This window comes from Lontra canadensis, unplaced genomic scaffold (genome assembly GCF_010015895.1).
Source record: "Lontra canadensis isolate GAN:19392208 unplaced genomic scaffold, GSC_riverotter_1.0 scaffold2, whole genome shotgun sequence".
Lineage (NCBI taxonomy): Eukaryota > Metazoa > Chordata > Mammalia > Carnivora > Mustelidae > Lontra > Lontra canadensis.
Window position 1 is genome coordinate 62,608,557 of NW_022630996.1, and position 21,629 is coordinate 62,630,185.

Here is a 21,629-nt window from a genome sequence, read left to right on the forward strand (position 1 = left end):
AATTCATCTCATAACAGGTGCTTAGACTACACGGAGATTTTGTTCTCCCCTGTATTTATATATTTTTTTTCTGTAAGTGTTCTCCTACTGGGATTTCTTAACTTTTATTACTTAAAATTCTGTCTGATGAACAGTTTCTAAACAATGTTTCAAATTTTTTGATAATTCTGTGATGTTAGCTTTTTGATATTTTACATCCTTCCAGATCCAAATAAACCATTCTTAACCAAACCGAAACTCCCTGCATTCCTACTTCCTCATTCTGTTTCTTTACTGCATATCTTACACACCCTCCAAGGAGGAGTCAGAGAATCCAGAGACCAGAGAACTCCACAACTTAACTGCTTAGTTTTTCAAAAGAACCTTGTCATTTTGTCTCCTGGCCATAAGGAAAGGATTAAGAAAATGAAGGCTAAATCAGCTGCGATTTAACGAAGTTTAAATCAAGTTCCTGACATAAAAAGAAGGAAGTTTTCAGGAAAATCCTGGTAAGTTACTGCATCCTTAGACCTTTATATTTTCTGCCAATGGGACAGCTATTTTTTTTTAAACTCCAGCTGTACTTTTTATATGAACACATGTGTTCCTAGATAAATGATTGTTTGTAAAGATATTGAAAGTACTTAGAAATATCAGTGGATTAAATACATACTGACTTATTTAACTGAGGCTAACTCTGTAAATGCACCTCTAAAAAGAAATGTACCGTTACTTGTACTCAGAGTGGTGAGCAGTCATTTCTGAGTTGTATAGCTTAGTGGGAAGGACAACAGAGAAAAATCAGGAATATAAACATTAAAGGTTGTAAAGGAACCTGTGGTCATGTGCAATTATACAAAATTCTGTCTTCCATAACTTAAGATGTTATTAGAAGTTTTACCTTTAGTCAAAGAGAAGACTCTCCAAAGTGTTATTTTGCTTTGTAAGAATTTCCTTCACATTCTCTCTTACAGCAATCTGGTTAAAAACTGAAACGGAAAGTTAACTTCAGGAAATGAAACTTAACTTCTTTGTGTGTGGTTTCATTTCGTCAGACCTACAGAGGGGGTGTGTGTAGCCCTCCCAGACTAGAATCAGGATTCTACAGCATCTTTCCCCAGGGGTCGGCTCCAAGAGTCCTATAGAACAGAACTCCTCAGGGCATTGATACCTGGGGGGCCCCGAGGACCCTCCTGAGATGAGGCTGGGTGGGCACCAGTGCTTGAGCCTAAGTGTTTTGATGATTTGGTGCTTCTTGTTCAATACTAAAGAGAGAAAACTGGAGTAATTGTTAGAGAATGGCATTCTTTAGCTCCCTTACCAATAGTTAATGTTATTACTGATAGAATCTGTGTTTATAATTGTTTCAAACAGGAAGATGAGGGCCCGAGTTATGTCAAATCAATCTCAAATGTTGTCCATACCAGTCATTTTGATCTTTACTTAGCTCTGACAATATGCATGCAGGTGCTCTTATAACTGATAGAGTATGAACTATTTAAAAAGTATTATTGAATATAATAGGTTCAAATTGTTATATGTGCAACATATAACGTATATGTTGTAAGCCAAAGAGGGAGGTTGAGAAACTTTTGACATTATACTGGGTCCAAGGATAGTATTAGAGTTTAGTATATCATATTAAGACAAGGTATTGCTGATTTTTCCATTTAACAAAAGAAGGCTCCAAATTTGGGGAATAAATATCTGTGAGCTTGGCTGAGAAGAATGTTTCTATTTCCCTGGTATCCGTTGGCAGAATCTGAACAAAAAGAAGTGAGAGAAAGCTGCCATCTATTAGATGGCATGAAATTCCCCCTTTCAACACCAAAATCACCACACAGTGAGTCACTGGCCATGTATAGAGGCCTGAAAGCTGTAAGAAAAAGGGATGCACTCACTGCAGAGGGAAATTCCTGATGTGCTGCTTCATTTCTAGCATGTTAGGCCTTAATAAATAAATAAATAAATAAATAAATAAATAAATAAATAAATAAAACTTTTTAAAAAATTTAAAAGGGGCACTTGACTGGCTCAGTTGGAAGAGCATGCAACTCTTGATCTCTGGGTTGTGACTTTGAGCCCTACATTGGGTGTAGAGCTCACTAAAAATTAAAACAAAAACAAAAACTGTAGAATGTTGGGTCTTATTGGAAATAATCACTGTCTAAAAGGAAAGAGAGAATGTGGACTCTGTCCTCTCAGTCTTTAGGATATCCAGAGAGAGGGGAGGTGGTTAAAGTACTGAAAGTAGACTCTGGCTAAGAGAAAGTATTGCCGCAGATCTGAACAGAGCATGTCTGTGGAAGGGGGTAGGACCCTCCCCAAGAGACCAGCTCTCCAGAGCACTGGCAGCAAATGAGAATGGCAGAGGTACTGAGGCTCCATCCGACATGGAGGACCCACAAGAGAGGCCTAGCCCAGTATGAAAAATGACCTTATTTGGGAACTGTGAGTGACACAGCAGAAATAATACAGGATGTTGTGAACGTCTGCAGGAGACACATACTTATTAAGTGTTCTTTCCTTTTGACAAAATTTCCTTTCCCTTCTTTGTGACCAGATGATTGAAGCTAGAGTTAGTTCTGGCCTAATGAGCAACACAGTAAACAAATATTCTTAGATTTCTGTCTGGGATTCAAGCCAAGTGAAATAGTTGCCCTAGTGATCCAATTGCCCTAGTGAAAGGAGCAAAGTCCTTTGGTCTTTGATGCACAGACATGGCTAACTCCAGAGTTTTCAAAAATTCCTTATTTTAAACTACCCTGAGAAAGTGTTATTCATTCAACAAATGTTTGTTAAGTAGCTACTCTGTGCTGGGCACTGTAAACTAGTGAACAAAATGAACAAATGTACAAAATCCTTGTCCTCTTGTGGTATACAGAATAATGGGTGGGGACAGAAAAAGAAACAAGATAAACGGGTAAAAATATGTGGAATACTTTATTGTAATCAATCTTAAGTATGTATATATAAAGGGAGGGAAAAAGAGAAAGAAAGAAACCAGAGGAGGGATCAGAAATACTGGAGATGGAATAAAGTGGCCTGCAGGCTGGCCAAGCATAAGAAGTGAGAAGATAGAGATGAAAGGCCTGAGGGAAGGGAGAGAAGGAGCCCCACAAGTATCCAGGGACCTCCCAGGGAGACAAAAGGAGCAGAAGGCCAGAAGCAGTAACAGGTTCAGCCAGCAAGGAAAAAGAAGGGGGCTGGACCAGCTTTCGAAAGGAAAACGAAAGTAAGATGTGGTATCAGAGGGGTAGCCAGGTGCCAGGTCATGCGAGGCCTGACAGTTCATAGTAAGGAGCGGGGATTTCACTCTGAGTCAAATGGAAAGCCACTGGAGGGACTGAACAGAATATTGGCATGTTATTTCCATTTGTACAGGCCCACTCTGGCTGCTCTTTTGCCTAAGTCCCCCGCAGGATCAATAACAGCAAGAGGGAAACAAGTGAGGGAGCCACTCTTGTCATCCAGGAGAGCGGAGGGGGCTTGGACCGGCTGGTAGTCTGGTAGTGCTGGAGGTGGTGGTTGGTGGTCAGACGAGTTTTAAAGAGACCGCCCAACTACAGGATTTGGTCCACATTGAATGTGCAATGTGGGAGGAAAGAGAATGCCTGCAACGTATTTTTGGATGTTTATCTAATTTATTAAAAGTATTTAAATATAGGAAGGGATGCCATCTTGGTGGAGGATGTTTTTTTCGTCATTCTTCTATATATTTGAAATTTTTCACAATAAAAAGTTAAGGGGAGGGGCACCTGGGTGGCTCAGTGGGTTAAGCCTCTGCCTTCAGCTTAGGTCATGATATCAGGGTCCTGGGATCAAGCCCCACATCGGGCTCTCTGCTCAGCGGGGAGCCTGCTTCCCCCTCTCTCTCTGCCTGCCTCTCTGCCTACTTGTGATCTTTCTCTCTCTGTGTCAAATAAATAAATAAAATCTTTAAAAAAAAAAGTTAAGGGGAAAAATCTGTCTCATAAACACTTCCTAAGCAACAGTCCCATCAATTACATTTTAATTTTCTGTGATATCATTTTATTTCTTTGTATGTAACAGGTTCTTAACAAAAGGCAAAACTGGAAAAGGACCAGATTGGTTCTGCCTGCATCTTTACTCCATACATAGCTGCTTTCCAGGACATGAATCTTGCAAATTTTCAAGAAAAGGCAACTATTCTAATAGCTTGACATCAAAGAACCTCATAAAGACCAATTTCCAGTTGCTGATATAAAAAGGAAGTTCTCAGAAAACCCCTGGTAAGTTTCTAATTATAAATACCTGCTTCAAAAGCTCTAAAACCTTGCTTTAAAAGATTTCTTTAAAAAATGAATTCTAAAAACTAAAACAGAACTTCGAAAGTGAATGTATTTTCAAGTGCACATGAGCTACTTCTAATGAAACGATTCTAAAAGGAATGAGAAATCTTCTGTTTTCATATTTATCTATCACTAGATGTTACTTGCACTGACTGTAGAATTCTTTAACTCACTGAGCCACCCAGGTGCCCCCTGACTGTAGAATTCTTTAAAAATGGGTGGCTCAGGGGCACCTGGGTGGCTCAGTGGGTTAAGGCCTCTACCTTTGGCTTTGTCCTGGGATCGAGCCCCAAATCGGGCTCTCTGCTCAGCAGGGATCCTGCTTCCCCCTCTCTCTCTGTCTGCCTCTCTGCCTACTTGTGATCTCTGTCTGTCAAATAAATAAATTTAAAAAAAAATGGGTGGCTCAGTCAGCTGGGCGTTCAACTCTTGATTTCAGCCCAAGTCGTTATCTCTGGGTCATGGGATAGAGTCATGCTCTGTGCTCAGGAAGGAGTCTGTTTCTCTCATTCTCTCCCTCTGCCCCTCCCTCCCCTCGCAAATGAATACATAGATCTTAAAAAAACAAAAAATCAAACAAAACAAAAAACAAACAAACAAACAAAAACCTTCCAGCAACTGTGGTGCCAAGTGTTTCTAGAGTTGGAACACACTGGAGGCTAGAAAGACCTAACCAAGACAACACTGCTTCTTGTCCCATGGTCTTACACAGTGAAAACAGGTTGGCTGAGAAGAGGCACATTTGATCATGATATTGTTTTCCTGACCCTTTCCCCTTTATTTACACTATGTATCTTCTTGCCAACATAAATGTCCCTCATGTTTAAAAAATATGCCAACACTCCAGGATATAAATCAAATCAAAGAATGTTCATGAAGGCTTTTGTAAGCCTCAGAACAGTGAAATACATTAAATTTTTATATAAATATTAACAAATCATCACCCCAAACAAGTTTGAAGATACTGATTAGGCCACAGAGTTATACCAAAGCATTATTAAAAATGTTTTCCCCAAATCATAGTCACCTTGAATTAAGTACATAGCTCTAGCCAAATATGGATCGTAGACTTAGATGAAAAATTCATGTGAAAGTGCTACCAAATATATAGTAACTTCAAATCATTATGTAGCTTCTCAGCTCCCATCATAGCAGTGAGCTGCTGAGAAATGTTTTGATGTTATAAAGGGTCTTCATCTTTGAACAATGGGAGAACCTGTGGGACAGAGATAAAAAGATAGATTTGGGGAGGACAAATGCCATTCCAATTTAAGAAGAGTGCTCCCATCTCCCTGTGGTTCCTAACAGAAGTCAAACAATAAAGGAGAAAATGAGGGGGATGCTATCTCCCTGGAGGTAGCATAAAGACAAGCCTTCCCACCATCCGCATGTCACACACACACAACACACACACACAACACACACACACACACACACACACACACACACACACACATCTCTGAGCATCTAGTAGCTGATAAGCAGGAAACCCTTCATGTGTTGCTTCTTGGAGAGTGCTGGAATCTAGTGGAATTGCTGTAATCACTAGCTAAATCAGAAGAGAGGGTGCCTGGGTGGCTCAGTTGGTTAAGCAACTGCCTTCAGCTCAGGTCATGATCCTAGAGTCCTGGGATCAAGTCCCACATTGGGCTCCCTGCTCAGCAGGGAGTCTGCTTCTCCTGCTGACCACTCTCCTCTCATGTGCTTTCTCTCTCTCATTCTCTCTCTCAAATAAATAAATAAAATCTAAAAAAATAAAATAAATCAGAAGAGAAAATCTATAGCTTTTCCTTATAATATTTGGTGTGGCCAGGGGACAAGGTAAGAGAAAAGATATTGCCATAGACCTGGATTGCCCCAGATCTCGACAGAGCAAGTCTGTGAAGAGTGATGAGAGCATCTCCAGAGGAGATGCCTGGAGATGTGTGGATCTCCTCTCCAGAGAAAGAGGTATGGACAGTCCATTCAGAGAACAGAAACTAAAATAGAATGTATGGACCTAGTAACAGAAGAAAAGTCATGAAGCAGGACAGTGGTAGATGTGGTTTTAAGGTTTAACTTCCCAGTTGCAATAGGAAGTAGGGTTACAAGGGAAAATGAAAACGCTGAGGAGGTATTGGAGATTTGATGAGAGAGAAGAATGTGTGAAATAGCCATTTTGGACAATGAGAGAGTGAATACAGCAAGGAAACAGTATGGTAGCTCAGAGCATTAACAGTCCACTGGAGGACAGTGGTCATGACTTTAAAGTGAAACCTGGATATAGAGGGTCATTGTCCAGCCATGGTCCTGACATTGGCAGAGTACAAGTGGAGGGAGGAGAAAGCACGTGATTATAATGAATGGGAAAAAAAAATCAAGCTAGTTACCAGGGAGACACAGGAAGAGATGCAAGGATGGGGGGCAGGAGTGAGAAAGTAATAGAATCTAGAATTGGTGAGTTACAAGTCTTGGTGTTAAAGAAATATTAGACATTGAGTACTAAAGGTAGTGAGTCTATGGGCGCCTAGATGGCTTAGTCGGTTAAGCATCCAACTCTTGATTTTGGTTCAGGTCATCATCTCAGGGTCATGAGATCCAGACCCATGTGGGGCTCCCCACTAGGCAGGGAATCTGCTTGAGATTCTCTCCCTCTCGCTCTGCTCCTCCTTGCTCCCTCTATATCTCTCTCTCTCAAATAAATAAATAAAATCTCTCTCAAATAAATAAATAAAATAAAAAATAAAATAACATAAAGGTAGTGAGTCAAAGGAGCAGCAGATCCTGGTGAGAGGGAGATATTTGAATTTGAGATGCTGGAAGGCTTGTAGCCATTGGTGATTCTATTTGTTTGAATGGGCTGCTGTAACCAAGTATCACAGGAAACTGTGTGGCTTAAACCACAGAAATGTATTGTCTCACAGCTCTGGAGGCTGGAAGTCTTCAAGATCAAGATGTTAGTAGGGTTGGTTCCTTCTGTGGGCTATGAAAGAGAATGAATTCCCTGCTTCTCCTTTAGTTTCTGATGGTTTGCTGGCAACCTCTGGCATTCCTTGGCTTAGAGCTCACCCCAATTTCTGCCTTCTTCTGCATGTGGCATTCTCACTGTGTGTGTGTGCCTCTGTGGCTAAATTCCTCCTTCCTATAAAGATACCAGTCATATTGAATTAGGGCCCACTCTAACGGCTTCATGTTAACATCTGCAACTACCCTATGTCCAAAAAGGTCACATACCAAGGTACTGGGGCTAGGACTTTGTCATAACAACCTAAACTTGGCAGGAGGCGATCATTAAGCAAGAGAGTTTATTTGACATCAGTGAGTTGCAATTTGGGGTACACAGATTTTGGGTAGTCACCCAAATGGTGTCCCACTAAGTGAAAGTCAGAGGTTTTTCAGGCATAAACGGAATGCCTATACACATTGCTTACAAAAAGAATTTTTGATTCGTGTTGGTGGCAGAAAACCATTCTTGACTGAATATAATTGATTGCTAAGGCTATCACTAAGCAAAACCTCTTGCTAGCAAGTAGCAAATTCAAGTGTTAGGATTGAGCCTTTAGAATATTTTCTATGGTTCTACCAGTGAGGACAAGCATAAGGCCATCTCCTTAATGGCCTCCTGGTTCCATCTTAATCCCCTTGACATAAGTGACCCTATTTCACCTATCACAAACACAGAAGTTTGTTGGGGGGGGAGGGAGGAGTCACAATTCAACCCATAGCAGTTTGTGGTAAGGTCAATGGTGTGACCATAACAGTGGAATGCAGGGAGGTCAAGGTCATTGGATGAGAGGCAGTCAAGATGGAGAAAGTCCAGTGTATTAAAGGAACATCTGGATGTCTAGGGACCCACCAAAAATTGTGATGAGAATAGTGTCTGAGGGTATGAGTGCCTCTTCCCCTCAGCTGCTTACAGAAAAGGGGTCAAAATATATTAAAATATATAAAAAGCAAGTACTCAGCAAATTTTTAAGGTACGAAACATTTTAAGAATAAATTTAAAAATAATACAGTAGTCATTTTTTATTTAGCCTTTTCTCCAAAGTGACTTCAAAAAATCTTTCATTAGGAATATGCTTATTAATAACTGCTTATCCTATTGGCTCCATATAGTGCTTGTAAAGAGGTAAGGCAGAATCTCTCCCTTCAGTCTTATCTGAGATGACACTTAGGGACTCTGCAGAGGAGACAGGAAAGATCAGGGATGAGTCTCCAGGCTCCTGCATTCGAGGAGTCATCTCCTAGTCAGGAATTCCCTCTGCCCAGGAATTCTCTTTGGCAGGACCAGCACCTGGCTCTGGGGGCAGAGGCAGGGACAGCCCACTGCAGAACACCACCACACCCACCTCCTTGGACCCACTGGATAGGGCTTTGGAAATCCCACCAAGTAGACTATTCCTTTTTCCCTTCACTCTGTCCCCTAGACTTGCTCCCTCCACCTTCCTCCTACCCTACTCCAGAAGCTCTACTTTCACTTCACCTGCCCAGTGTCCCCACTTTGCTCCTGGTGGCACTCCTCTCCTCCTCACAGATCCCACAGTCCTTTGCCCCTTATTGCGTTTCACACAAAGCGCTATCACGGTTTGTCATGATAAGCTGTGTTGAATATATGTGTGTATGGTTCTTCCTTTTTAAAATTTTCTCCACTGGACTATCAGTCCTATAAAGAACTTCACATCTCTTTGGGTCACCACCAGTTTCTTAAGCAATAAATATTGGTGAATAAATACTGGTCGAGGGAATAAACAAATGATATTTATCTCTGGTTGCGATATTTCTAAGACCTCTTCCATCTATACACTGTAAGTGAATGGAATTGATAATCCAAAATACGTTTATAACATTCCTTGGCCAGTTGCTTATAGTTCTGCTAATTGGCTCAGGACTAGGTATGTCCTGCAGAATGAAGCCATAGTGACTAAGAGGATTCAGGATACTAAGGCACTAGGAAAAGTTTTATGCAAGCAAGCAGAAGCTGCTGTGCCCAGCGGTAGCTGCCTATAGACAGGTAAATCATTCTAAAGTGCTTATGGTATTCATACCATAAACGACCGGCATGAGTTTCTTCTCTGGCTGGTCACAAGGCTATAGGCTGGAGCTTAAGTTTGGCTCACCCTTCAGATATGACCTCAAGAAGACCCTCTGGGGGGCGCCTGGGTTGCTCAGTGGTTTAAAGCCTCTGCCTTGGGCTCAGGTCATGATCTCAGGGTTCTGGGATCGAGCCCCGCATCGGGCTCTCTGCTCAGCAGGGAGCCTGCTTCCCTCTCTCTCTCTCTGCCTGCCTCTCTGCCTACTTGTGATCTCTCTCACTCTGTCAAATAAATAAAATATTAAAAAAAAAAAAGACCCTCTGGAAAAGTTTCTGCAAGAAACCCCAAACATAGAAAGGTCAAATTTACAGTTTGGCTAGACTTTGTGACTTGTTTTATAAAAACCTAGGATCTTCATATCTTTCATTTAAAACGATCTTTTTTTTTGAACTAGGATCTTAAAATCTCATTTAAAAAATTACAGATCTTTTTAAATGTTTGTATTTTCTCTTTATAGTTTAATACTTCTGTTCTGTTTGATACTTAATGCTTTTAATCTATTTATCCTTATAATATTTTCACCTTCCTGTTTCCCCTTATTTAAACCATTCTATTGATCCCTTTTTAGTTCTGATTCACGAGGTTGGGGGTGGGTCCTGAGAATTTACGCTTTTACCGTGCTTCCAAGTGGTGCTAATGCTGCTGATCTGGGGGCTGTATTTTGAGAACTGCTCTCAACCTCATCTGCACAAGAGAATGACACTGACAGATTTTGAAAAGTACTAAGGCTTGAACTCTACACCCACTCCCTCAACCAACTAAATTATCAGACTGTGGAGTCCCAGGTGATTCTAATGCTCAGCCTGAGTTGAGAATCCCTGCTCGAGGGTGTTCCAGGATATTCAGTTCTGGAAATTCAGCAAAGTACATAACTGTGGGAGCTCCATTTAGTCTCATATCAATAATTTAGGCTGAAATTGTTTGTTTGTTTTTCATTTTAAGTTGCAATATAATTTTAATTCCAGTGTAGTTAACATACAATGTTATCTTGGTTTCAGGTGTTCAATATAGTAATTCAGCAATTCTGTGCATTACTCGGTGCTCATCATGATAAGTGTACTCTTAATCCCTGTCACCTGCTTCACACATCTCCCCACCCACCTCCCCTCTGGTAACCACCAGTTTGTTCTCTGTAGTTAAGAGTCTATTTTTTTGGTTTGTCTCTTTTTTCCTTGTCCTTTTCTTCTGTTTCTTAAATTCCACATGAGAGCGAAATCAAATTGTATTTGTTTTTCTTTGATTTCTCTCACTTATCATTATATATTATACCCTCTAGATTTATCTGTGTTGTTGCAAATGGCAAGATCTCATTCTTTTTTTATGATTGAGTAATATTCCATTGTGTGTATATACAACATCTTCTTTATCCATTTAACTATCTATGGACACTTGGGTTTGCTTCCATAATTTGGCTATCATAAATAATGTTGCAATAAACATAGAGCTGCGTGTATCTTTACAAATTAGTGTTATCATATTCTTTGGGTAAATACTCAGTAGTGGAATTACTGAATCATATAGAGTTCTAATTTTTAATTTTTTGAGGAACCTCTATACTATTTTCCAGAGTAGCTGTACCAGTTTGCATTCCCACCAGCATTGTAAGAGGGTTCCCCTTTTTCCACATCCTGACCTATTTCTTGGGTTGTTGATTTTAACCACTCTGACAGGTGTGAGGGGATATCTCATTGTGATTTTTGATTCATATTTCATGATGATCAGTGATGTTGAACATCTTTTCATGTGTCTGTTGGCCATCTGGATGTCTTCTTTGGAGAAATGTCTATTTATGTCTTCTGCCCATTTTTAACTGGATTGTTCATTTTTTCAGTGTTGAGCCCAAAGTTCTTTATATGTTTTGGATACTAACCTTTCATCAGATAGTCTTCTCCCATTCAGTAGGTTGTCTTTTAGTTCTTTTGATTGTTCCCTTCACTGTGTAGAAGATGAAGTCCCAATAGTTTATTCTGCTTTTTTCCCTTTGCCTCTCAAGACATATCTAGAAAGAAGTTGCTACAACCAATGTCAAAGAGGTTACTGCCTGTGTTCTCCTCCAGGATTTTGTGGTTTCAGGTCTCAGATTTAGGTTTTTAATGCATTTTGAATTTATTTTTGTTCACTGTAAGAAAGTGGTCCAATTTCATTCCTTTGCATGTGGCTGTCCAGTTTTCCCAACACCATTTGTTTAAGAGACTTTTTTCCACTGGATATTCTTTCTGCTTTTTTGAAGATTAATTGACCATGTAGTTGTGGGTTCATTTCTGGGTTTTCCATTCTGTTCCACTGATCTATGTGTTTATTTTTGTGCCATTGCCATTACTTTTTTGATCACTGTAGCTTTGTAATATAACTTGAAGTCCAGAATTATGGTGCCTCAGGCTTTGCTTTTCTTTTCAAGATTGCTTTGACTGTTTAAGATCTTTTGTGGTTACACACAAATTTTAGGATTATTCTTTCTAGTTCTGTGAAAAATGCTATTGGTAGGGACATTTAGGGATTGCATTAAATGTGTAAATTTCTTTCGGTATTATAGACATTTTAATAATCTTTGTTTTTCCAATCCATGAGTGTGGAATGTCTTTCCATTTCTTTGTATCACCTTCAATTTCTTTCATCAGTATTTTATACTTTTCAGAGTACAAGGTTTTCACCTCTTTAGTTAGGTTTATTCCTAGGTATCTTATTGTTTTTGGTGTAAATGGGATTGATTCCTTAATTTCTCTTTCTGCTGCTCCATTATTGCTGTATTGAAATGTAACAGGTTTCTGTTTAATTTTGTATCCTGCAACTCTACTGACTTTATCAGTTCTAGCAGTTTTTGTTTTTGTGGAGTCCTTCAGTTTTTTTTTTTTTTTTTAAGATTTTATTTATTTATTTATTTATTTGACAGAGAGAGAGAGAGAGAGAGATCACAAGTTGGCAGAGAGTCTGGCAGACAGAGAGGGGGGAGCAGGCTGAGCAGAGAGCCTGATGCAGGGCTTGATCCCAGGAACCTGAGATCATGACCTGAGCTGAAGGCAGAGGTTTAACCCACTGAGCTACCCAGGTGCCCTCAGGTTTTCTGTATAGAGTATCATGTCATCTGCAAATAGTGAAAGTCTTACTTTTTTCTTACTGATTTGAGTCCCTTTTACTTCTTTGTGTTTGATTGCTGTGGGTAGGACTTCCAGTACTATGTTAAATAACAGTGGTAAGAGTGGATTTCCCTGTCTTGGTCCTGACCATGGAGGAAAACTCTCAGTTTTCCCATTGAGGATGATATTAGTTGTGGGTTTTTCATATATGGCCTTTATTATGTTGAGGTATGTTCCCTCAAAACCTACTTTGTTGAGAGGTTTTTTGTTTTTTTTTTTTTTTAATCAAGAATAGATGTTGTACTTTTTCAAGAGCTTTGTTTTTTTTTTTGCATCTACTAAAATGATCATATGGTTCTTATCCATTCCTTTCTTTTGTTGGGGAGGCGGGAAGGGTGGAGGGGCACAGGGAGAGAGAGAGAATCTTAAGCAGGCTCCATGCCCAACTCAGAGCCTTATGCAGCACTGGATCCCACAACCCTGAGATCATGACCTGAGCCAAAATCAAGAAAAAGACACTTAACCAACTGAGCCAGACAGGTACCCCAGGTATCCATTCTTCTACTAAGGTGATGTGTCATGCTGACTAATTTGCAAATACCGAACCACCTTGTAATGCAGGAATAAATCTCACTTGATCATGGTGAATGGCTTGGGTTCTTTTTATTTTCTTTTTGGTAAGTCTGGCTAGAGGTTTGCTTTATTTATTAATTTTTTCAAAGAACCAGCTCCTGGTTTCATTAATCTGTTCTATTGTGTTTTTAGTTTCTGTAGCATTTATTTCTGCTCTAATCTTTATTATGTCCTTCCTTCTGGTGGCTTTAGCCTTGTTTGTTCTTTTTCTAACTTCTTAGGTATAAGGTTAGGTTGTTTCTTTGATATTTTTCTTGCTTTTGGAAATAAGCCTGTATTGTCATATATTTCCCTCTTAGGACCACTTTTGCTGCATCTCAAAGGTTTTAGACTATTGTGTTTTCATTTTCATTTGTTCCCATGTTTGTTTAACCTCTATATGTTTGTTTGTTTAACCTCTATGTATTTGTGATCTTTCCAACTTTTTTCTTGTGATTGACTTCTAGCTTCATAGTGCTGTGGTCAGAAAAGTTGCATGGGATGATTTCAATCTTTTTGTATTTGTTGAAGCCTGTTTTGTGACCTAATATGTGATCTCTTCCGGAGAAAGTTATGTGTGAACTTGAAAAATGTGTATTCTGCTGTTTTTGGTTGATTCCTACAGTATTTAGGATGATTTAATAATTATCCAGGTGTGTACATGGGATGTGACAAAACTAGGGTGCTCCTACTCTGCTGCCATCTTCCTCTTCTTTCTCATTATAGTTTTGATTTGCATTTCCCTGATGATGATGAGCATCTTTTCATGTGTCTGTTGGCCATCTGTATGTGTACTTTGGAGAAATGTCTATTCATGTCTTCTGCCCATTTTTAATCAGATTATTTGTTTTGTTTTGTTTTTGGTAATGAGTTGCATGAGTTCTTTATATATTTTGTATATAAACCCTTTATCAGATATGTCATTTGCAAATATCTTCTCCTGTTCCATAGGTTATCTTTTAATTTTGTTGATTGTTTCTTTTACTATGCAAAAGCTTTTTATTTTATTGTTATTTTTTAAAGGATTTTATTTATTCATTTGACAGAGAGAGAAATCACAAGTAGGCAGAGAGGCAGGCAGAGAGACAGGGGGAAGCAGGCTCCCCTCTGAGCAGAGAGCCCGATGTAGGGCTCAATCCCAGGACCCTGGGATCATGACCTAAGCCAAAGGCAGAAGTTTAACCCACTGAGCCACCCAGGCACCCCCTGAAGCTTTTTAACTTGATGGAGTCCCAGTAGTTTATTTTTGCTTTTGTTTCACTTGCCTCAACAAGCATATCTAGAAAAATGTTGTTACATAGGCTGAATTTGTTTTAACAAAGTTAAAAATTCATACTATTTTCCTTATCTAATTTCAGTCAGGCCAGGCCAGTTTGAACTACAGCTAATTCTTTTGGTACCTCTGAGAGCCACAAGAATTAGCCAACCAAATTGATTACATTGACATTTTTCTGCCTCATCTCTTTCCACCTTGGTGGCCTAACAGCTTGAGTTCCAAAAGAGAGTGGGTGATGAGTTAACTGGTTGCTTCATCACTGTGTAATAAAGATGGTCATCTTCCTAGTCAAGAAAGGAGGTTCCTGTTCCCCAACCCATCTCTACTTATCCAGTTTTTTAAAAATTTTCTTTATTTAATTAATCTCTACACTTAATCTGGCACTCAAACTCAAAACTCTGAGATCAAGAGTTACACACTCTACTGACTAAGCTAGCCAGGCACCTCCCACTTATCCAGTTTTATATTCTAAAGTTCATTTGCAATATTCAGCTATGGGAACCAACGTCTATGTTACTTAAGATTCTGGGTTTGTTATAAAAACCCAACTTTCACAAAGTTAAGCCTAAATAGGAAAATTACTATATGAATAAAGGCACATGTCACCCTAGTTAGAAGCTACTGCTTCACAATTATAATCATCTTGGAAATAAGGGCACTAATTGGGACTATAAAACATTAAAAATAAGTATCAAGTAGTTTCAAAAGTCACCCTTTTGAAAGGGTGTTTTGTATATGTTGTTTATATAAAATGTTTTGTATATGTTTTGTATATGTTGTTTATATAAACAGTGTTTTGTATATGTTGTTTATATAAAATTACATACATAATTCACTACGTGATTTCCATGATAAAATATAATACTAAAATACTTATTCTATTACTTTTCCCAAGGAAGAAAATTGCAAATTGAAATGAGTGAACAAGTAAATCTACCTGAAATTATAAACGACTGGACCAAAGAGCATGTGAAACAATGGGTAACCGAAGTCCTTAAGATTGATGAAAAATATGGGCAGATTCTGCTCACTGAAGAAATAACTGGATTAGTCCTGCAGGAATTAACTGAGAATGACCTTAGAGAAATGGGGCTACCACGGGGCCCAGCACTTTTAATAAAACGTAGATATGACAGATTGACTAACAGTTCCTCTGAAAGTAACAATCAGGATTCTGGACAATTAGATCATACAAAACTCTTCAAAAAAGAACACCCAAAAAAACCACAAAAGATGAAAAAGGAAGAGGAAAAATCAGTGTTATCCAATACTGATCATGATCTCAGAGAGATCAGAGATACCAAAGAACAAGAATCGATTCTTATGAAAGAAGATTCTTTAAGTGAAGGAGTGACCACTGAAGACCGAAGTGAGGATAAGCTACAAACTAAACACTTGACTTGTATGCCATATCCTTTTGATCAGTTCCATAACAGCCAACGTTACATAGAACATAGAATTCTACAACCTGAAACTGGCCCACTCAATCTCATAGACCCAATACATGAGTTCAAAGCCCTCACAAATACAGAAGCAGCCACAGAAAATGACATTAAGATGAAATTTAGCAATGAAGTCTTTCGATTTGCGTCAGCTTGTATGAATTCACGCACCAATGGCACTATCCATTTTGGAGTCAAGAACAAACCACACGGACAAATTGTTGGTGTGAAAGTCACTGATAAGGATGCCTTCATTGACCACTTTAATATAATGATCAGACAATACTTTGAAGGAAATGAGATCAATGAAGCCAAGAAGTGCATTCGGGAGCCAAGGTTTGTGGAAGTCCTACTGCAGAACAATACACCATCAGACAGATTTGTCATTGAAGTAGATGTTATTCCAAAACATTCTGTATGTGAAGAAAAATATTTCTTAGTTAAGATGCAAAATTGTAAAAATGAAACATGGAAACCAAACCAAGATCCTTCACTGTTTGTGAGAGACGGTCCCAGCTCTAAGGATATCCTGGCCAATGTCAAGCAACGAGAAAGAGTTTACAAAGAATTTTTACAAAATTTGAAGTCAGTGGTAGCCTCTAGAAAAGAGGCTGAAGAAGAATATGAGGTGAAGGCAAATAAGAAGGAGAGTGAAGGACAAAAGCTGGTTAAACTTCTCATAGGCAACAGAGACTCACTGGATAATTCATACTATAGCTGGTACATTCTTGTAACAAATAAATGCCATCCAAACGAAACAAAGAACTTAGATTTTCTAAAGGAAATGAAATTGTTTGCTGTGCTGGAGTTTGACCCTGAATCTCTGAGCAAGGGTGTGGTCAAAGCTTACAAAAAAGGTCGAGTAGCAAATCTTCACTTTCCAAATCAGTTTGAAGAAAAGACAAGTAACATAAGGGAGAAAATTTCGAGTTTGAATCTTTATGATCAGCCCAGCTGGATCTTCTGCAATGGCAGGTCAGACTTGAAAAATGAGAGCCATAAGCCTCTAGAACCACATTTATGGCTCAGAGAAAGAGCTTCTGAAGTCAGAAAGCTGATTTTATTTCTCACAGATGAAAATATAATGACAAGGGGGAAATTCTTGGTAGTGTTTCTATTATTCTCTCCAGTGGAAAGCCCAGGAGATCCCCTCATTGAAACTTTCTGGGCTTTCTACCAAGCTCTCAAAGGAATGGAAAATATATTGTGTATCTGTGTAAACTCACAGATTTATCAACAATGGAAAGATCTGCTACAAACAAGACTGACAACAGCAGAAGAATTAACGAACCACAGTATTTCCACTTTAAGTTTAGAAATCATAAACAGTACTATCCTTAAACTAAAACCAGTGACTCAATCATCAAGAAGATTTTTGCCCTCCCATGGATTTTCTTCAATTATCTTAGAGAAAAAGGAAGAGGATGTCTTGACTGCACTGGAAATCCTCTGTGAAAATGAGTGTAAAGACACTGACATAGAGAAAGATAAATCTAAATTCCAAGAATTTAAGACATCAAAAGAAGAACACTTTTATCGAGGTGGCAAAGTATCCTGGTGGAACTTCTATTTTTCTTCTCAAAACTATTCTTCAGCTTTTGTCAAAAGGGATAGTTACGATAAGCTTAAAGATCTGATACAGTGCTTGGCAGACTCTCCTAAACCAGTATTTGCAAAACTTATCAATCTTTATCACCACCCAGGCTGTGGAGGTACTACCTTGGCCATGAATATTCTCTGGGACCTAAAGAAAAACTTTAGATGTGCTGTGTTAAAAAACAAAACAACTGATTTTGGAGAAATTGTAGAACAAGTGACCAAATTGATTACCTATAAGGCAACCAGCCATGAAGATAACTTTCCCGTACTCCTCCTTGTGGATGATTTTGAAGACCAGGAAAACGTTTATGTCCTGCAGAATGCCATCGATTCCATTTTAGCAGACAAGGGTTTGAGATATGAAAAAACACTGGTAATTATCTTAAACTGCATGAGATCCCAGAATCCTGATAAAACTGCAAAATTAGCAGACAGTGTTGCCCTAACCTACCAACTTTCTCCTAAGGAACAAAGAGCTTTTGAGGCCAAACTGGAAGAAATTGAAAAGGAACACAAAAACTGCGAAAACTTTTATTCCTTCATGATCTTGAAAAAAAGTTTTAATGAAATGTATATAGAAAAGGTAGTCCGGAATATCCTAAAAGGACAGAATGTGGACAGAAAGGAAGGACAACTCATTTCTTTCCTGGCTCTACTCAATTCTTATGTTACTGATTCTACAATCTCAGTATCACAGTGTGAAATATTTTTGGGAATCACACACACTAGTACCCCCTGGGAACCTGAAAGGCTAGAGGACAAGATGGGAGCTTATTCTACACTTCTAATAAACACAGAAGTTGCAGATTTTGGGAGATACACAGGTGTGCGCATCATTCATCCATTGATTGCCATCTCCTGTCTGAAAGAACTGAAAAAAAGCTATAACTTGAATACGTGTCAAATTGCACTAAAGATCTTAAAGGAGGATTTATTCTATAAAAGTGGAATAGGAAGAGAAAAATTTCAACACGACGTGCAAACTCTTCTGCTAACAAGACAGCGCAAGGAGTACGGGGATGAAACAGACACTTTGTTTGCCCCATTAATAGAAGCTTTAGAGAATGAAGAAATCGAAAAGGTCTTGGTGGCTGGGACTGTTCGATTCCCACAAAATGCGTTCATTTGTCAAGCCTTAGCGAGATATTTCTACATTAAAGAGAAAAATTTTAGCATTGCTCTGGATTGGGCAAACCAGGCCAAAAAGGGAGCACCTAAAAATTCCTATATCTCAGATACCCTTGGTCAAGTCTACAAAAGTCGAATCAGGTGGTGGTTGGCTGAAAAGAAAAATGCTAAGGTTATTACAGTTAATGATCTAATATCCCTCCTGGAAGCTGCTGAAAATGCCTCAAAAGCTTTTAAAAAATCCCAAGAACAAGCTGAGAGGAAAGCCTGTGAAATGGAGGCCTGGACACCACAGAAATTACAAAGAAAATATGACACATACAACACGGTCGGTTTCATCGGTGAAATAGAAGTTGGTCTTTACGCTATTCAGATTCTCCAGCTCACACCCTGTTTCCTCAAAGAAAATGGACTATCTAAAAGAGATATGGTAGACTTTTTATCAGGAAAGGGGAGGAGTCCCACAGATCCAAAATGTGAATATTATTTGGCTCTTAGCAAGTTCACATCCTACTTAGAAAATTTACAATCAGATTTGAAAAGGTGCTTTGACTTTCTTGCAGATTATATTGTTCTTTTGAAAATGAGGAACACCCAAAAAGAAACAGGAGAAATCTCATTAAACAAGAAAATCACTCGTTATTTCAGGAAATATGGGGAACTTTTCTGCTATTTGGATTTCGGTTTGCCACAAAACAAGGAGAATCAGTTATACCAAGAGGAGACTTGCAGGAAAGGTCTAGAAGCTTTGAGAGCAGATAGGTTTTCTGGACTCCTGGAATATCTTCATCCAAATCGCAGAGATGCTGCAGCCAACATGGAAAGTATAGTGAACAAATATTCTTCCCTACTGCAGCAAAACCCAAATAAGCAGCTGAAAAGGGAGAAACTAAATTTCATTTTAGCCAACATTATTCTTAATTGCCTAAAACCTCACTCCAGGCTCATTCAACCGCTTAGTATACTGAAAAAACAGCTCCGAGAAGTGTTGCAATCCATAGGATCAAGTCATCAATATCCAGACCCTTATTTTTTGGCCTGCCTTCTGTTCTGGCCAGAAAATCAAGAACTAGATGAAGATTCCAAACTCATGGAAAAGTATGTTTCTTCCTTAAACAGAACCTTCAAGAGGCAATACAGAAGCATGTGCAGGTCCAAGCAGGCAAGCACTCTGTTTTATCTGGGAAAGAGGAAGGGGCTCCACAGTCTTGTTTGCAAGGCTGAGATAGAGCAATACTTAAATAAAGCACAAAATGTAAATTCCCTCTTGCCAAGCGGAGACCCGTGGAAAAAAAAAGAAGTCAAAGACCTCCTGTGTCGTCTAACTGGTCAAGCTGAAGGCAAACTGATCTCTGTAGAGTACGGAACAGAGAACAAAATTAGAATACCAGTGATACCTGTTTATTCGGGTCCACTCAGAAATGGTGGGAACATAGAAAGAGTGTCCTTCTACCTGGGATTTTCCATTGAAGGCCCCCAAGCATATGACATAGAAATAATCTAAGAAGCTACATTAACTCAAATATATTTATTCATAATCTATGATTTTCTTCCCTCTCTCTATTCTCATGGCATTTTGATAACATTAGCTTACCTGTAAATCACAGATTTTGCTTTTATGAACTATAAGGTTTTTGATGGCATGAAATGTGTCTACACACAGAGCTTGGCACACAGTAGAGTTGATTGTTCAATGTTTTAAAATGCATTTTCAGACTAATATATTCAGCTGGTATCCACTGGTCATATCATAACTGGTTGTAGATCAATAAAATCTGTTTTAATTCTATCACCCTTGTGAATATTCTGAATTGTGAATTATTTTATTCAATGGGAAAGTAGAGATTTAAATAAGATGATTATGGAAGGAAAAGCTCCTCCTCAGTTTTTGGAAATCAAACCAAGGGAGCCACACCAGTGTTCCACTTACCTCATCTTGGTATCGATAAAAATGCATGGGAAGTAAATATTTCATTCTCTTCCTCCATCCACCCCTCCCCCTATACATATACATACACAATTCCTGGACTCCTTGCCCTTCTCCCAACTTCTTGCTTCAGGGAGGGGGAAGAGAAGAGAAAACAAAGTAGTCACAAGCTTGGACTCCCTCTGTCCTCTTCCTCCCATTTACAGATAAAACTCTCTTTGGCCACTCTTGCTTCCTGTCAACATGGTCTTAACTTCACCTGTTCTTTACAGCCCATCTCTCCTGTCTCCTGCCATCTTTTCCCTTTTTATTTCTCAACCTGTGCTATGTGCTGTTCTCTCTGTCAAATATTCCCTTATTTTCATCCAACACTTTCCATATGATTCTTCTGCTTTGTCCATCATAACTCAGTTTGAATCAGCTCCACCAGAAAATTTTCCCTGGCCCTTATAACCTATGCCTGACTTCTAAGATAACTTCCTTATGGCAGTATGCGTTCCCAACTTTCCAGTGCCAGGACTGCCATCCCAGAACCTCGCCCCTAGACTTAAACCAGCCAGAAGGGCATCGAACAGTGTTCCAGAGCTTGGATTTTAAGAGCTATCCATTGCTTATAAAGCGAAACACATGCCAGTGTAGATTAAGTCAAATACTTAACAAATAGATGTTTATTTATCTACTTCTTCATATCTCCTTATAAGTTACTTAGGTATTTCAGGTTTCAAACCCAATTCCTCTTGTCATCAAGATGCCTATTTCCTCCTTTCTGCCCGTGGACGCCGCCGAGTAAGCATTGTTAAAGTCTCCCCTCCCACCGCCGTCATGTCTAAGTCAGAGTCTCCTAAAGAGCCTGAACAGCTGCGGAAGCTCTTCATCGGAGGTCTGAGCTTTGAAACAACCGATGAGAGTCTGAGGAGCCATTTTGAGCAATGGGGAACACTTACGGACTGTGTGGTAATGAGAGACCCAAACACCAAGCGCTCCAGAGGCTTTGGGTTTGTCACATATGCCACTGTGGAGGAGGTGGATGCAGCCATGAATGCAAGGCCACACAAGGTGGATGGAAGAGTTGTGGAACCAAAGAGGGCTGTCTCAAGAGAAGATTCTCAAAGACCTGGTGCCCACTTAACTGTGAAAAAGATTTTTGTTGGTGGCATTAAAGAAGACACTGAAGAACATCATCTAAGAGATTATTTCGAACAGTATG

At 39.2% G+C, this 21,629-nt stretch overlaps 1 protein-coding gene across 2 annotated transcripts; it reads left to right on the plus strand.

Moving 5' to 3' along the window:
- The first annotated feature begins 324 nt into the window (after positions 1 to 324).
- On the plus strand, positions 325 to 20,287 carry SAMD9L (sterile alpha motif domain containing 9 like). 2 transcript variants are annotated; one of them, XM_032875113.1, is made up of 3 exons: positions 325 to 488; positions 4,033 to 4,232; positions 15,222 to 20,287. In XM_032875113.1, exon 3 carries the CDS (start codon positions 15,242 to 15,244, stop codon positions 19,997 to 19,999), a length of 4,758 nt encoding a protein of 1,585 aa, XP_032731004.1. In that variant the 5' UTR covers positions 325 to 488; positions 4,033 to 4,232; positions 15,222 to 15,241; the 3' UTR covers positions 20,000 to 20,287. The 2 variants fall into 2 exon arrangements, with proteins under 2 accessions (XP_032731004.1, XP_032731013.1); XM_032875122.1 differs by lacking the exon at positions 4,033 to 4,232.
- The last annotated feature ends 1,342 nt before the right edge of the window (positions 20,288 to 21,629 follow it).

What these genes read in the sequence shown, in the direction of transcription:
- SAMD9L (XM_032875113.1), top strand. Translation starts at nt 15,242, where the DNA reads ATGAGTGAACAAGTAAATCTACCTGAAATTATAAACGACTGGACCAAA.